General features: G+C 40.0%; 1 protein-coding gene across 5 annotated transcripts in view; it reads right to left on the reverse strand.

The window, feature by feature from the left end:
- Positions 1 to 18,215, reverse strand: part of DNAAF9 (dynein axonemal assembly factor 9) — a 169,920-nt gene that overhangs the window by 133,192 nt on the left and 18,513 nt on the right. For all 5 annotated transcript variants that reach the window (XR_005722339.1, XR_005722340.1, XM_040247852.1 and 2 more), the window contains exons 2-3: positions 13,552 to 13,631; positions 4,182 to 4,301 (exon numbers count right to left, since the gene is read on the reverse strand). Coding sequence is in view for 3 of the 5 variants with exons in the window: in XM_040247852.1 (XP_040103786.1) it covers positions 4,182 to 4,301; positions 13,552 to 13,631 (200 nt within the window). In the remaining 2 variants the exon portion in view is untranslated. The remainder of the gene's footprint in view (positions 1 to 4,181; positions 4,302 to 13,551; positions 13,632 to 18,215) is intronic.

Raw genomic sequence — 18,215 nt, forward strand, 5'->3', positions numbered from 1 at the left:
ACAGCACGGAATGTGGCCAGTGACCTGTTCTCCTGCAAACATCAGTGTCTAAAGCTCTTGGCTACTGACTCATCTGGGTCAAGGCAAATTGTGGGCCTGAGGATATCATTTTCCTTGTGACCTGGGAAAGGTTATTATAAACAGGGGTGAACTCTGTACACAGGAAAGGCTGAGAGGAAGGAAGGAGAAGCAAGTGGACAAGGCTTCTATAAATAGATCAGCAGCTCACAGATACAAGGAATAACAATCAGTGTTGCTGGGTCAAATAAACAAAGCAATCCCAAAGGCGCAAATAAAACCAAGTAAACTAACAAACAGGGGCTTCCCTGATGGCTCAGATGATAAAGAATCTGCCTGCAATGTCAGAGACCCAGGTTTGATTCCTGGGTTAGGAAGATCCCCTGGATAAGGGAATGGCAACCTACTCCAGCACTGTTGCCTGGAGAATGCCATGGACAGAGGAGCCTGGCAGGCTAGAGTCCATGGGGTCACAAAGAGTTGGACATGACTGAGCAACTAACACACACTAACAAATGAGCCATGGAATAGGGCAAGAATATTAAAACACTTTAAACACTAAGAAAGTGTCACACTTTCAGAAGAAAAGCAGAGGCTTCATTCTATGGCTCCTCAGATACCAGAGCCATTAGGCCTCTTTCTAACAACACAACATTTGGGAAAGGGCTGGAGGAGATGGCTGGAAATGAGAAAGGAGCATGGGAGCAGAGAGCAACTGAGGCACCAGGCTTAGGGCAATGCCAACATGTAACACAGTGTGACAGACAATAATCAACAAAAACATAAAGCCCAGTGAATACTGATCTCAGCTGACTACACAGCTGGGTGGCCTCATGAAATAAAGCTCTATGATTATGACCTATAAAATCACTCTAAGCTCCATACTCAGTCAGATCCAAGGTGTTCAAGGGATCACAGAATGGAGCAGCCTCTTCACTGCTGAGTCTCAGCTAAGTGCTGGACTTAAAAGGAAGCATGGGATGGGAAAGAGTCTGCCCTCTCATCCTTCTGGGAGACTTACTCTAAATCACTTGTAACTGACCTGCTTAACAGTGAGAGTTTGATGTCACTGAGAGCTTCCTGTGTCGACTATACTCTATCCTGATGTATAACATACTGCAAAGAATTAGGATACAATAAAAGAAATAATGCAACAGCCACTAAACCTAATGAAGCATGCTCGGATCTCACAGGACTAAAGTTATCATTACAAGTAAATTTTAACAGAGTACACAGGCAGGTAAAAGAAGAAAGCATAAGACAACTGGATGAACATATAAACTATTTTACAAGTTTTTTTAAATAAATTCTTCATATTTGCCTCTTTTTCTTTCAGATAATTAGGGATTGTAACGCAGAAGATAAATCTGGTAAACTCACCTTTCTAGCTATCTGGATTTTAAAAATGAATTAATTGGGAAGAAAATGCTCATTGTAAGCCTTCATTGTGCTAGGCGACAGGATAAAGACAAAGATAAGCAGAAAAGAGGACCTTTGAGGACTTAAACTATTTCTTTTATTTCAATATTGTAGTGTCCTTAGCAACCTTGACTGCAGTGAAATGTGTGGCTGCACAAGCATCTGCCTTTTTATAACTCTAAATGAGCTGCCAAAATGAATTATTTCCAAACCAGTAGATGTTATATAGTGTAAGAAAGCAATTTTTAAAATCAGAATCTGAAACTAAATTTGAGTAAAAAAAAATTACTGGAAGGAATAATTTCAGCCTGCTCTTTCTGCACTAATATAAAGAAAAACTTTAACAACTCTCTAATGATAGATACTACTAAGGACTTTACTAAGAAATTAGAAGAATTTTCATATATATTAGGCCAGGGTTCTTCAACTTCAGCACTACTGACATTTAGACCAGAACATTTTTTGTTGTGAGGAGCTGGCCTGTGTATGCATCATAGGATGTTCAGCAGCATCTCTGGCTCTACCCACTCTGCCCAGCTGTTACAATAAAAAATGTCTTCAGCCAAATGTCCCTTGGGGGATAAAACCCTCTAGTTGAGAACCACTGCACTAGATCCACAGCAAGATTGTTTCAACATCAGATTTTGCATCCCCCAGCTGCTTCACAAGAGCTGTCTCTTGTCCATTTTGATTTGTCTATTCCTCTGTCTTCTGATCCATCTGGCAGACAAGTCATGATGCTAAGTATGTGATATCAGAGATAGCTCTTGGGCATCACCCCCACAGCAGCATGACCACCGGGTGAGTGTCTCAAAGTGAGAAAAGGGGAATGTTAGCAGAAAGCCTGCATTGTAATCACAGGCACCATCATAAATTACAGTCACATAGAAAACAATGCCCAAAGACAGGGCAGGACAAAGAGCTTTGTTCCTAAACTGAAGATCTACATGAAATCTTCCTTGTAGGACAAGCTTGCAGGCTCGTCCTTGATTCACAGTTAAAAGTGCTATCATAGGACAACAACATATAACATAAGCCTCCCAGCATGTAGAGGCAGTGGGAAATTTACAGGAAAACTAGTACCTTGCTAAGAAGATATAATGTCAAACACTGATGTTTACCATTTCCTCTAAAACTGATTTAATCCAATAAAATATGCTGAAAACTACTTGTCACTCAGTTTAGTTCAGTCATTCAGTCCTGTACGACTCTTTGCAACCCCAAGGACTGCAGCACGCCAGGCTTCCTTGTCTATCACCAACTCCCAGATCCTACTCAAACTCATGTCCATCATGTCAGTAATGCCATCCAACCATCTTATCCTCTGTTGTCCCCTTCTCCTCCCGCCTTCAAACTTCCCAGCATCAGGGTCTTTCCCAATGAGTTGGTTCTTCACATCAGGTGGCCAAAGTACTGGAGTTTCAGCTTCAGCATCAGTCCTTCCAATGAATACGCAGGACTGATTTCCTTTAGGATGGACTGGTTGGATCTCCTTGTAGTCCAGGGGACTCTCAAGAGTCTTCTCCAACACCACAGTTCAAAAGCATCAATTCTTCAGCACTCAGCTTTCTGTACAGTCCAAGTCACACATTCATACATGACTACTGGAAAAACCATAGCTTTGACTAGACGGACCTTTGTTGGTCAAGTAATGTCTCTGCTTTTTAATAAGCTGTCTAGGTGGGTCATAGCTTTTCTTCCAAGGAGCAAGCATCTTTTAATTTCATGGCTGCAGTCACCATCTGCAGTGATTTGGGAGCCCCCCAAAATAAAAGTCTCTCACTGTTTCCATTGTTTCCCCATCTATTTCTCATGAAGTGATGGGACCAGATGCCATGATCTTCCTTTTCTGAACGTTGAGCTTTAAGCCAACTTTTTCACTCTCCTCTTTCACTTTCATCAAGAGGCTCTCTAGTTCTTTGCTTTCTGCCATAAGGGTGGTGTCATCTGCATATCTGAGGTTATTGATATTTTTCCCAGCAATCTTAATTTCAGCTTGTGGCTTCATTCAGCCTGGCATTTCGCATGATGTACTCTGCATAGAAGTTAAAAAAGCAGGGTGACAATATACAGGCTTGACTTGACATACTCCTTTCCCGATTTGGAACCAGTCTGTTGTTCCATGTCCAGTTCTAACTGTTGCTTCTTGATCTGCATACAGATTTCTCAGGAGATAGGTCAGCTGGTCTGGTATTCCCATCTCTTTCAGAATTTTCCAGTTTGTTGTGATCCACACAGTCAAAGGCTTTACCAGTCAATAAAGCAGAAGTAGATGTTTTTCTGGAACTCTTGCTTTTTCGATGATCCAATGGATGTTGGCCCCTGGAGAAGGCAATGGCAACCCACTCCAGTACTCTTGCCTGGAAAATCCCATGGACTGAGAATCCTAGTAGGCTACAGTCTATGGGGTCGCAAAGAGTCGGACACGACTGAGCAACTTCACTCACTTTACAATGGATGTTGCCAATCTGATCTCTGGTTCCTCTGCCTTTTCTAAACCCAACTTGCACATCTGGAAGTTCATGGTTCATGTACTTGTCACTAGTCTATTATCTAGTAGGCGACCAAAAGCATATTACTTAACATATCAACAAAGATGAAATGCTTTTCATTAATAAAAAGAGCAAAAATTTACTGGAGCTTCAGGCTATTTAAAAAATTTCCATAAAAGGACATTGAAATAAGCATTCAAAGCAATAAATCACGTAACTCTTCTCTCGCACAGTCTACCAATATATACTTACCATCTAAAACTTCTTCAGAAAACCCTGTTTTCTCAAAATCACTGGCATTTTGATTGTACAAACCAAGCAGAAGATAATTTGCCAGCTCTCTGCAGCCTTCATTGTACCTGCTATCGATTCCTGCAAGACAAAGAAGGTTCTGATCAGCTGTACTGTACTATGGGAGAAAATGAGTCCCAATAGTTTGTCCCTGCTCAGCAAAACTATGATGGTTAAGTTAAAGGCAGCATCTCAGACCAGTTTTGTGCCAGAAACCAAACTAAACAAGTCTCTGTGAAAGACGTGGCCTCAGCATCAAGTATTCTTACATGGATTCAGTATCTGTATACCTGAGATGGTGAAAACGGCATAGAATACAGAAGTTATTAATTTAATCAAAAAAATTTTTGAGGATAGAAGTTACCAGAAAATACAGTCCACACCCTATCAGAGGTGGTTAAAGATTTTGTAATACTTCCAGTTGGAATAGGACTAGGCATCAGAAAAATTATTTTCTTTTCAAAAAGACCTTTATCAAAACACATGAAATCAAATAGAGGAGAATTAAGGTGGTTTGAGAAGAACTCAAAGAAGTGAAAAGAAGACAAGTGAATGAAACCACAGACATCCATCTTCTCACAAATGTTTATCAGGCCCAAGGCTGTGCACTGTGCTAGATGCTGAAGCATGCAAACATGCCTACAAACGGTCCTCATGAAGCTTACGTCTAATGGGGCTGGGTCAGAGACTAATGAAAAGGAAATTAAAATACCGCCTTCATAACTGCCTTTCAATGCCACAGGCATATATACTATTTGGTTCCTGTATATGCGTAAAAGCCCAGAGCTATGGCTCTGGGCAAGAGGGACATGTCAAGGGCAGGGAGCAGTCTATGTAAGATTGAAGGGAAGGGACTGGGGCAGAAGGAGCTCAAACAATGTAAATACAGCTGAAGCTTGAGAAACAGTACTGCCAATGGTTTTTCAGAGCAGTGACAAGTGAAAAGTAATGGGCATTCAGGCCAGTAGGGCTGAGAGGACTTCTATGGGAAGACTACTTTCTCAGCTAGATCAAAGCAGCACAGTCCTCTTCTATCCCAATCAACACTTCAGTGAAGAAAAGGATAAAAAAAAATCAAAAGAAGGAATGACTTGGCCTAAATAACGCCTGAAGTTCAAAGTGCTAGAGTTAAAAAATAACCAGTGGGGGGAACTTCCCTGGTGGTCCAGTGGTTAAGAATCCACCGTCTAATGCAGGGCATGTGGGTTCAATTCCTTGTTGTGGAACTAAAATCCCACACGCCAAGGGGCAACTAAACCTGTGTGCCGCAACTACTGAACCTGAGTGCTTCAACTAGAGCTTTGTCAGCTGGGAGGGTCTAAAAGCAATGACATCCCTGTAGCAAAGAGCATACACAGTGCCTAGATCTTGGTTTCTAATACAATTCTCCAATAATAGAAATCAGGGCTCCTTAACAGCAATGGCTGTTTTGAGGACTGAAGCAGGTAATAGACAAAATAAGACTGGAGAATCTTATACTGTCAGAAAATATAGAAGTGCTAAAGAGACTAAAACTTCAATGAGGATATATCAAAGGGAGGGACATAGGAGTCAACCAAAAGAGCTCCAAATGGTCAAGCTGATAGAATTTGAAGTAGTAGTAGAATATAATCTAAAGTATAAATGAAATAACACTAGATTTTAACTCAAAGTATAAAATAAATATTCATGAATCGATACTGATAGAAACGACTGAAATAAATGAGGGAGAAAAGACAAATATCCCATGCAGAAGAATTTCAAATAATTTATGTAGATACTACCCTCCTCAAGGCAACGGGGCATAAACCCTACTCCTTAGTGTGTAAGCTGCATAGTGACTTCCTCCCAGAGGACAGTATGGACAGAGGGGTGGGAAAAAAAATTTATAGTACAGAATCTTACAAATACTATCTCAGACAAGTGACACTGAAAAGTCTTGTTGTTAATATGTACTCTTGCTATCATGTGAAGAAAATGGCATGTTACTTCACTGGTCTTCCACTCCAAAGTCCACAACTTCAGTCTAATTATGAGAAAAACAAAAGAAAAATCCTAATAGAGGGATTTTTCTAGTACTAGTACTTCATTAGTCCTCTTCAAAACTGTCATTAAGGTCATCAAAGACAAGGAAAGTCTGAGAAACTGTTATGGTCAAAAGAAGCCTAACAAGACAACTAAATTTCACATGGGATCCTGGAATAGAAAAAGGACATTAGGTAAAAACTAAGGAAATGTGAAGCAAGTGTGGACTTCAGATAATAATAATATATTAATACCCATTAACTGGGCTTCTCTGGGCTCAGTTGGTAAAGAATCTACCTGCAATGCAGGACACCTGGGTTTGATCTCTGGGTTGGGAAGATCTCCTGGAGGAGGGCGTGACAACCCACTCCAGTATTCTTACCTGGAAAATCCCATGGACAGAGGAGCCTGGTGGGCTACAGTGCATAGGGGCACAGAGTCAGACACGACTGAAGTGACAGAGCATGGACACACCACAGGGGAAACTGGATGAAGGGCACATGGGAACTATCTTTGCAATTTTTCTGTAAATCTAAAAATTGTAAAAAAAATCTAAAATTGGGCTAAAAAATTATTTTTTAAAAATGAAACTCTCAAGAACTGCTGGTAAAAATATATTAGAACCACTATGCATGCAAATGCTTACAGTAGTTTTATTTGTAGCTCCTAACTGGTATGTACATACAATAAAATAATAATTACCAATAAAAAGAGACATATTCTTGATAGATGCTACTGTATGGATGAATCTCAAAATAATTATCCTAAGTGAAAGAAGTCAGACAAAAAAATATATACTGTATGATTCGATTTATATAAAACTCTGGGAAATGCAAACTAATGTATAATGACAGGAAGCATATTAGTAATTGCCTAAGAGTGGAGAAGAGACAGAATGGAGATCCTACAAAAGGACACAAGGAAACCTAGAGATAATGGCTACGTACATTATCTTGACTGTAGTGGTACGCTCACATGTATACACATATGTCACCCCTTAACGGAAGTAAAGTTCAATGCTGTAAAGAAATATACTGCACAGGAACCTGGAATGTTAGGTCTATGAATCAAGATAAATTAAACGTGGTCAAGCAAGATGGCAAGAATGAACATGGATCACTGAACTAAAATGGATGGGAATGGATGACAACTGTATCTATTACTATGGGAAAGAATCTCTTAGAAGAAATGGAGTAGCCCTTATAGTCAATTAAAGAGTCCAAAATACAGTAATTAGGTGCCATCTCAAAAATAAAAGAATGATCTAAGTTCATTTTCAAGGCAGGCCATTAAACATTACAGTAATCCAAGCCTATGTCCCAACTACTAAAGCCAAAGAAGCCGAAGCAGAATGGTTCTCTGAGATCCATAAGACCTTATACAAACTAACAAACTAACTTATACAAACTAACATCAAAAATAAGATATACTTTTCATCACAGGATTGGAATGCAAAAGGAGGAAATCAAGAGATACCTGGAGTAACAGGCAAGCTTGGCCTTGGGATACAAAATGAAGCAGGGCAAAGGCTAACAGTTTTGTCAAGAAAACATGTCATAGCAAATACCCTCTGCCAATGACACAGGAGACAACTATACACATGGAGAACACCAGATGGTCAACAGTGAAATCAGACTGATTATATTCTTTGCAGCTGAAGATGGAGAAGCCCTAAACAGTCAGCAAAAACAAGACCCGGACCTGACTGTGGCTCAGATCATGAACCCTTTATTGCAAAGTTGAGCTTAAACTGAAGGAAAGTAGGGAAAATCACTAGATCATTCAGGTAGGACCTAAATCAAATCCCTTATGATCATGCAGTGGAGGTGATGAAATAGACTCAAGGGAATCTAATCCTTATATATTATATTATATATTATGTAATCTATTCCTTATATATTATATTATTATAGAATCTGACAGACACAGTACCTTAAGAACTATAAACAAGGTTTGTAACACTGTACAGGGGGCAGTAACCAAAACCATCCCAAAGGAAGGGAAATGCAAGAAGGCAAAGTGGTTGTCTGAGGAGGCTTTACAAACAGCAGAGAAAAAGAAGAGAAGCGAAAGGCAAGGGAGAAAGGGAAAGATACACCCAAATGAATACAGAGTTCTAAAACTAGCAAGGAGAGATAAGAAAGCCCTCTTAAGTGAAAAATGCAAAGAAAATGAGGAAATCTAGAAAGGGAAAGATTAGAGATCTCTTCAAGAAAACGAGATGTCAAGGTAACATTTCATGCGAGGATGAGCATGGTAAGAGACAGAAACACTAAAAACCTAACAGAAGCAGATGAAATTAAGAAGGGCAAGAACACAAAGAAGAACTACACAAAAAAGTCTTAATAACCTGGGTTACCATGATGGTGTGGTCAGTCACCTAGGGACAGACATTCTGAAATGTGAAGTCAAGTGGGCCTTCAGTTCCATTCAGTCACTCAGTCGTGTCCGACTCTGTGACCCCATGGACTGCAGCACGCCAGGTTTTCCTGTCCGTCACCAACTCCCAGAGCTTACTCAAACTCATGTCCACTGAGTCAGTGATGGCATTCAACCATCTCATCCTCTGTTGTCCCCTTCTCCTTCTGTCTTCAATCTTCCCCAGTATCAGGGTCTTTTCTAATGAGTCAGTTCTTCACATCCAGTGGCCAAAGTATTGGGAGTTTCAGCTTCAGCATGGGTTCTTTCAATGAATATTCAGGACTGATTTCCTTTAGGATGGACTGGTTGGATCTCCTTGCAGTCCAAGGGACTCTCAAGAGTCTTCTCCAACACCACAGTTCAAAAGCATCAACTCTTCGGGGCTCAACTTTCTGTATAGTCCAACTCTCACATCCATACATGACTATTAGAAAAACCACAGGTTTGGGTAAAGTAATGTCTCTGCTTTTTAGTATGGTTGGTCATAGCTTTTCTTCCAAGGAGCAAGCATCTTTGCGTGTGTATGTGTAATAAAGTTTTATTCAAGTATAAAAGAGGAAGCTTCTGACATAGATATCAGAAGGGGCCAGAAAGAATGCCCCCTGCTAGTCTTTAAATGGATGTTACAGAGCTACCAGCGGGCTGCTAATTACAGAAAGGGAATGTCTCAAAACTCAGAGCCTGGCACCAAGCTCCTTACCTACAACATGTATTTTGAGATAACATTGGCACAAGGTGAGTCATCCCAGGCCATAAAACGATTGTCATGAATCTTGAAGAAAGGCAGGTTTCCAAGTAAATATATAGTTTCATTAACATAGATTAGGAGAACAATGTATGAGTAAAATGTAGTGGTTTGTTCTGAGTCTTAAGAAGAACCAACTTGAAGAGTCTAGGGTAAATACATAGCTCATTAACATAGCTTAAGAAAAACATTTCCATAAGAAAAACACAACGGTTAGCTCAAGGTTTGAGAAAAGTTACGTTCAGGTAGAACCAGGTGTCATCTTGGCAACACAGACTTTTAAGAGAAACCTCCTTTTAAATTTGTGTAGAGAAGGGAAAAAAATCTGACACTTGTAGTTTGTTTCCTCCTGCCACTTAAGAGAGAGACAAAAAAAGTCTGACACTTGCAGCCGATTTCCTCCGTTTGGAGACCCCTAGCCTTCCTGCCTGTTACGCTCTCATTCCCCCCTTTTCTTTTAGAAGAATTATGTTTCCTAGGGAAAGGGGGCATCGTTCTCGTTCAGTATTGCTTCCAAGCTGATATGGAGTGTTCAGTATTGCTTCCAAGCTGATACGGAGCATTGTGCCTAAATTGACAAGGCAACATATGCTCGTAACCCTCATACAGACGGTCTCTGATTCAGGGGCCCCGAGTCATAGTTGGAGGGAGGACCTAAATCAAACCTCTTATGATTGTACAGTGGAAGTGACAAATAAATTCAAGGGATTAGATCTGTCAGACAGAGTGCCTGAAGGACTATGGATGGAGGTTCGTGACATTGTACAGGAGGCAGGGATCAAGACCATCCCCAAGTGGGCCTTGGGAAACATTACTACAAACAAAGCTAGTAGAGGTGATGGAATTCCAGCTGAGTGATAGCAAATCCTAAATGATGATGCTGTTAAAGTGGTGCACTCAATATGCCAACAAATTTGGAAAACTCAGCCATGGCCACATGATTGGAAAAGGCCAGTTTTCATTCCAATGCCAAAGAAGGGCAATGCCAAAGAATGTTCAAACTACCATACAATTGCACTCATTTCACATGCTATCAAGGTAATGCTCAAAATCCCTCAAGCTAGGCATCAGCAGTATGTGAACAGAGAACTTTCAGATGTACACGCTGAATTCAGAAAAAGCAGAACCAGAGATCAAATTGCCAACATTTGTTGGATCATAGAGAAAGCAAAGGAATTCCAGAAAAACATCTACTTCTGCTTTATTAAGTATGCTAAAGCCTTTGACTGTGTAAATCACAACAAACTGTGGAAAATTCTTCATACAGGAATACCAGACCACCTTACCTGTCTCCTGAGAAATCTGTATACAGCTCAAGAAGCAACAGTTAGAACTGATCATGGAACAATGGACTGGTTCAAAATTGGGAAAGGAGTACAAAAAGGCTGTATATTGTCACTTGGCTTATTTAATCCATATGTGGAGTACATCATATGAAATGCCAGACTGGATGAATCACAAGCTAGAATCAAGATTGATTCATACAGGGCAGCAAAGGAGACACAGATGTAAAGAACCGACTTCTGGATTCAGTGGGAGAAGAGGAGGATGGGATGATTTGAGAGGACAGCACTGAAACATGTACATTACTGTATGCAGAATGGATGATCAGCGCAAGTTCCATGCATGAAGCAGGGCAACCAGGGCTGGTGCTCTGTGACAACCTGGAAGGAGGGGATGGGGAAGAAGGTGGTGGGGAGGGGGGTAGGGAGGAAAATGGTGGCCAGGGGTTCAGGATGGGGAGACACATGTATGTCTATGGCCAATTCATGTTGATGTATGGTAAAAGTCATCACAATATTGTAAAGTAATTATCCTCCAATTAAAATAAATAAGTAAAAAAGATTGCTGGGAGAAATATCAACAACCTGGGAAAGATATACAGATGATACCACTCTAACGGCAGAAAGCAAAGAGGAGCCACTTGATGAGGGTGAAAGGGGAGAGTGAAAAAGCTGACTTGAAACTCAGCATTTCAAAAAACTAAGATCATGGTATCCAGTCCCATCACTTCATGGCAAACAGAAGGGGAAAAAGTGGAAACAGACAAATTTTATCTTCTTGGGGTCCAGAATCACTGTGGACAGTGATTCTAGCTATGAAATTAAAAGATGCTTGCTCCTTGGACGAAAAGCTATGGCAAATCTAGACAGTGTATTAAAAAGCAGAGACATCACTTTGTCAACAAAGGTCTGTATAGTCAAAGCTACATTTTTCCAGTAGTTATGTAGGGATGTGAGAGTTGGACCATAAAGAAAGCTGAGCACCAAAGAATTGATGCTTTTGGATTGTGGTGCTGAAGAAGACTCTTGAGAGTCCCCTGGACTGCAAGAAGATCAAGCCAGTCAATTCCAAAGGAAATCAACCATGAATATTCATTAGAAGGACTAATGCTGAAGCTGAAGCTCCAATACTTGGGCCACCTGATGCAAAGAGCCAACTCACTGGAAAAAACCCTGATGCTGGGAAAGACTGAGGGCAGGAGACGAGGGTGACAGAGGATGAGATGGCTAGATAGCATCACACTGACTCAATGGACATGAATTTAAGCAAACTCTGGGAGATAGCGAAGGACAGGGAAGCCTGGCCAGCTGCAGTTCATGGGGTCACAAAGAGTCAGAAATGACTTAGCGACTAAACAGCAACATACATATGTCAAAACTTATCACACTGTACACTTTAAATATATGCAGTTTACTATACATGAATTAATACCACCATAAAACTGTTTTTTTACAAAGATTAGCAGAAAATCAGTAAAAACATTTCCTATATCATAAGAATTCAATGGCAAATGCCAAAGTGGAGGGAGTTAAATTAGAGTTGCTAGGAAGGATACTGCAGGGGTTAGAAGGCTAAATTAAACCAACCAACTGACCACGAGATGCTATGATAACTCTAATTACCCCCAAAAGTAGAATTCACTAAACTCCTGAAGTTGTTTAAAAACATACAAGTGCCTCATTGACTTCTGGCTTCACGTTCACATACAGCTCTTTGTCCTAGAGGTTTATTAACTTTTTACCTCAAACTTCACACACCACCTTCAAACATCAATTTCTGCAATATTTGTGTTTTCATTTTACATATATATATATATGTATCTGGTCTCATGGTATTCTTTAGGTTGACCCTTTTCTCAATCCTTTAGTATTTTATATTCAAGTTGCCCATGTGATCAATTTTATGCTGTCTACTTTTACTAGGTTGAGCCTTAACTAACAGAAATAATAGCATAAGTACAGTAACAAAAAGGTGTTTTTATTCAAAAGTAAATTCACGGCAGAGAGAGCCCCCACCCCCTTTATTGGCTGCAGCTGGAAAGATAATCCAGTGATTGTTGTTTCACTCCAAGTGAGTGATGGAGTCAAAATTCAAACCCAAAACCTGCTTGGCTCCAGAGTGCATATTTCAAACTCCAGTGTGCACTCTGCACACTGACTCTCGTAAGTTTAAATGAAAGTGCTAGTAAGTGAAAAAATAAAATTATGCATAGACTATCTGAAGGACAAAAAAGAAAGTGGTTCACTTCTGGTGGGAAGGAAATTAGAAGGCTGACAAACAACCTGACCAAGCAAGTTTTATGACTCAATACTGTGAATATAAATGAAAATGAGATAAAGAAGGAGATTGATCTGACATAGAAAAATCTCCAAGATACACTTATCAAGTGAAAATTTTTTCAGTTAGGTTAGCAACAATATACATGTTCCCTTTTGTGTGAAAAAAAATACAGTTGATGTTATCTTTTGGGGAGTGGAACTGGTACCTGGGATGATTAGAAAACTTCATTACTGTGTACTGTCTTAATTTCTCTTTCATAATAAAAGAAAGTGATAAAGAATAAACGCCCAATTCTGTCACCCTATGGTCCTAGGCAAGTCTGCTTCATCTCCCAGAGTCTCAGTTCCCTCCCCTTACAAGGATCACTGTGAGGAGAAATAACATATACAAAGTGCCTGCTCTGTGGTACAGGCTCCCTATTTCACTGATATGTCAGTGGACTTCATTAAAACAGCAACAGATTTCCGGGGAACAAGGGCTGGGAGAAGAATACTAACTCACAGCTTGTCTCACAGTGATGACACTATTACTAATATCTTCCTGGGAACAGAAGCAAGTTTCCCCAGCCCTGAGTCCCAGCTTGTTAAAAACACTGACCTAGGATGCAGAGGATCCCGTCGGGTTGAGACTTGCTGCTCTGGGTCAAGATGCTCTGAACCTGGCGGAGTCGACTGCAGCTGCAATAAGAAAAGAAATCAGCTCCCTGAGTGCCAGCACATGAAGGCATGAGGAAGAAAACACAGCAAGTGATGGAAACTGGTCCCTGTCTGACTTTGATGTCAGAATCATAAAAAGAAATTACGTATTCTTTTTTCTAATATTTTTTGGAAGAGATTATGCAGAATTGGTCTGAAGACTAAGTCTGAACTGCTGATTATAAACTGTATGGTCAGTGGCTCTCTCATTCAACAAAGGATGGAACCAGAGGCCCTCTCATAAGCAATGCTAGACAGGACTAGAAACCAACAGCTGACCAGAAGAACCTCCAATGTCTTAATTTTGAAGATTATCAAAGAGTTTCTACACTAATTTGTCCTAACTGTGGTCCTTATTGATCTGTTAAAAACAAAAACCAAGCAGATAAAAATCAAACTAAGGACAAGTGTCATCACAACTACTCCCATAAGTGTGTCAGTACATGGTACTTCTTGCTGTATCATTCTGCCAACTATGCCAATTGTCTTGCTGTTCACACTGTTCACTGAACCCAGGGTAGCCAAGGGGTGCGTGGGCAAGCTGGAAGAAGACTCAAGGAGCTGTAGGAACTGCTGCTGCTGCTGCTACTAAGTTGCTTCAGTTGTGTCCGACTCTGTGCGACCCCATAGACGGCAGCCCACCAGGCACCCCCGTCCCTGGGATTCTCCGCAAGAACATAGGAGTGGGTTGCCATTTCCTTCTCCAATGCATGAAAGTGAAAAGGGAAAGTGAAGTCGCTCAGTCCTTTCTGACTCTTCGCGACCCCGTGGACTGCAGCCTACCAGGCTCCTCTGTCCATGGGATTTTCCAGGCAAGAGTACTGGTGTGGGGTGCCATCGCTTTCTCTGCAGACATATTTAATTCTCTCTGGCTGGCATAGCAGCTGTAGGGCAGCCATGCTGCATTCTCTCTTGGTTGACCCAGTGGACACAACCATAACACAGCCTCAAGGGCTTTTCAAGTGGAAATTACACAGGTTTACAAAACAAAAATGGCCCATGACCAAGCAGATATGTTGTGATGCACGTGCACAGTGCTGTAAGTCATCTCAGCTGTTACATAAGCATATATTTACAAAAGGTGGGGGTGAGACAGCCTGACCACCCCCATCTTGGCTAATTCGTTCTTTCTCTACAGAACTGCTCCACTTCTGTGCAAATCTCTGATTCCACTGATGTTAGAGACATACTCTTCCTTCCAAACAAAGCATAAGGAGAAGTACTTCCAGACACTGATATCACTTCTAAGGACCCCATGCTTTCCATATCAATCCCTTCTCCCTCCCAGACTCTGAGAGTGGTTCACTTTCCTGCTTGAGACTGATCCTTCCATAGGGTCTGTCCACATCACCTTCTGGTCCAAGATCTGTCTCCACTATTCATCCCTTAAGGCTCTTATATTAATTTGCCCCCCTTCAGTTAACATATTCCCAATCCTTGTTGTTGTTCGGTCACCCAGTTGTGTCTGACTCTTTGCAACCCATGGATGCAGCACACCAGGCCTCCCTGTCCCTCACCATCTTCTGGAGTTTGCCCAAGTTCATGTTCACTGCTTCAGTGATGCCATCCAGCCATCTCATCCTCTGACGCCCTCTTCTCCTTCTGCCCTCAATCTTTTCCAGCATCAGGGACTTTTCCAATGAGTCAGCTGTTCTCACCAGGTGACTAAAATACTGGAGCTTCAGCATCAGTCCTTCAAGTGAGTATTCAGGGTTGATTTCCCTTAAGATTGACTGGTTTGATCTCCTTTCTCCAAGGGACTCTCAGGAGTCTTCTCCAGCACCACAGTTCGAAGGCATCAATTCCTTGGTGCTCTCCCTTCTTTACGATCCAGCTCTCACAACCATACATGACCACTGGGAAGACCATAACCTTGATATAGACCTTTGTCAGAAGAGTAATGTCTCTGCTTTTCAACACACTGTCTAGGTTTGCCATAGCTTTCCTGCCAAGAAGCAATTGTCTTCTGATTTCATGGTTGTAGTCACCATCCACAATGATTTTAGAGCCCAAGAAGAAATCTGTCACTACTACCATCTTTTCCCCTTCTATATGTCATGAAGTAATGGCGCTGGATACCATAATCTTAGTTTTTTTAATATTTAGTTTTAAGCTGGCTCTTTCACTATCCTCCTTCACTCCATCAAGAGGCTCTTTAGTTCCTCTTCGCTACCTAGAAGCCCTATCACATCATCATTATCTAAGATTCTCCATAAACCTACTACAATAACTGTTCCATCCATAACAGACTTCATCCTCACTCCTCTGTTCTGGTACACTTATCCTATACTCACCCAAGCAATAGTATTTCCAGCTAAATAACACCATTTCCGTGTCTTGAATTCCCTTTTCCCCCTGTTCTTTCTGATCCCACACACCAAGTCCACGACTTAGTGGTCCTTATCACTATCTTCCTTCAAGACATTCACCATCTTCTACCTAATACCAAAACCAGACAAAGACAGCACCAAAAATATAGAAACATACAAATAAATATCTGTCATGAATACAGATGTAGAAATCCTCAATAAAATATTAGTAAATATATGTCAACAACATATAAAAAAGAATTACACACTATGGCCAAGAGGGATGAAAGTCTGGAAATCAATCAATATAATCCCTAATCTAACAGGCTAAAGAAGAAAAGAAAAATCGTATGACCACATAATTGATGCAGAAAAATCTGAAAAAATTCAACACCAATTCATAATTAAAAAAAACTTAGAAAACTACAAATAGATGAGTTTCCTCAAATTGATAAAATCAATTTTGGTTTTGATACCAAAAAAAAACCCTCCAAAGCAAATTCTGGAATATACTCAATGGTTAAAAAAAAAAAAACAAAAAAAAAAAAACGAGGAACAAGAAAAAGATGTATGTTCTCATTAACCTATTCAACATAATACTGGAAGTTCAAGCCAATGCAATAAGGCAAAAAAAAGGAAATAAAAGGCATACAGACAGAAAAGGAAGATATCAAATTATTTGCAGAGATGATACATGGCCTATATAGGGAATCTCACAGAACCTACAAAAAAATCTTAGAATAAGCGAGTTCAACAAAGTTATAATATCAACATATAAAAATCAACTGTATACATGAACACAGGGACCAAAATTAAAAATACAGTATCATTTAAATATAAACCTAACAAAACATGAACAGGACTTACATGCTAAAAAATACAAAACACTGATAAAGGAAACTGAATAAGATCTAAGTTAAGTGGAGACACATAATATATTTATGGACTGGAAAACTCAACATAATATATATGTCAATTTTTCTCAAATTGATTTATAAGTTTAATACAATTCCTATTAAAATCCTAGCAAGATTTTTTACAGACAAAGACAAGATCCCTCTAAAACTTATAGGGAAAAGCAAAGGAACATTCAAGGATAGTGAAAACTTTTTAGAAAATGAATAAAGTGGGAGGAATCACTAAGACATATTATATAGCTAAAGTAATCAAGACTATGGTTCTGGCTAAAAGACAGATACATAGACCAATGGAATGGAACAGGAACAACAGAAATAGACCCACAAATAAGCCAAGTAATATTTGAGAAAGCATGGAAAGCAACCCAGGAGAGGAAAAATAGTCTCTTCAATAAATGGCATTGGAACAACTGGATATCCATAGACAAAAACATGAACCTTAACCTAAACCTTATAACTGGCACAAAAATTAACTCAAAAGAGATCACGGATTTAAAAATTTATATATAAAATCTTTAAAAGAAAAGAGAAGAAAATATTCAGGACATAGGATTTAATGAAATTCTTAGACCTGATACCAAAAGTATGATCCATTAAAAATTGATACATTAGACTTCACCAAAATTTTAAACTTCTGCTTTGTGACTCTATTGAGAGAAAGAAAAGGCAAGCTACAAAATGGGGGAAAATATTTGCAAATCACTTATCTGAAAAAGCAGAATACAAAAGAAACTCTCAAAATTCAACAGCAAAAAAACACTCCAATTAGAAAATAGGTCAAGGTATAAAGAAAATTTTCTCAAAGTGGATAGAGAAATGTCACATAAACACATGAAAACAGATTCAACATCATTATCCATCGTTGTTGTTGTTCAGTTGCTAAGTCATGTCCGACCATTTGCAACCCTATGGGACTACAGCACGTCAGGCTTCCTTGTCCTTCACTAGCTCCTAGAGTTTGCTTGATTCATGTCCATTGAGTTGATGATGCTGTCTAACCATCTCATCCGCTGCTGCCCCCTTCTTTTCCCTTCAGTCTTTCCCAGGATCAGGGTCTTTTCTAATGAGTTGGCTCTTTGCATCAGGTGGCCAAAATATTGGAGCTTCAGCTTTGGCATCAGTCCTTATGAATATTCATAGTTGATTCCCTTTAGGATTGACTGGTTTGATCTCCTTGCTGTCCAATAGACTCTTAAGGGTCTTCTCCAGCACCACAATTCAAAAATATCAGTTACTTGGCACTCAGCCTTCTTTATGCTCCAACTCTCACAACCGTACATGACTACTGGAAAAACCACAGCTTTGACTATATGGACTTTTGTTGGCAATGTGATGTCTCT

Source organism: Oryx dammah, unplaced genomic scaffold (assembly GCF_014754425.2).
Source record: "Oryx dammah isolate SB20612 unplaced genomic scaffold, SCBI_Odam_1.1 HiC_scaffold_10, whole genome shotgun sequence".
Lineage (NCBI taxonomy): Eukaryota > Metazoa > Chordata > Mammalia > Artiodactyla > Bovidae > Oryx > Oryx dammah.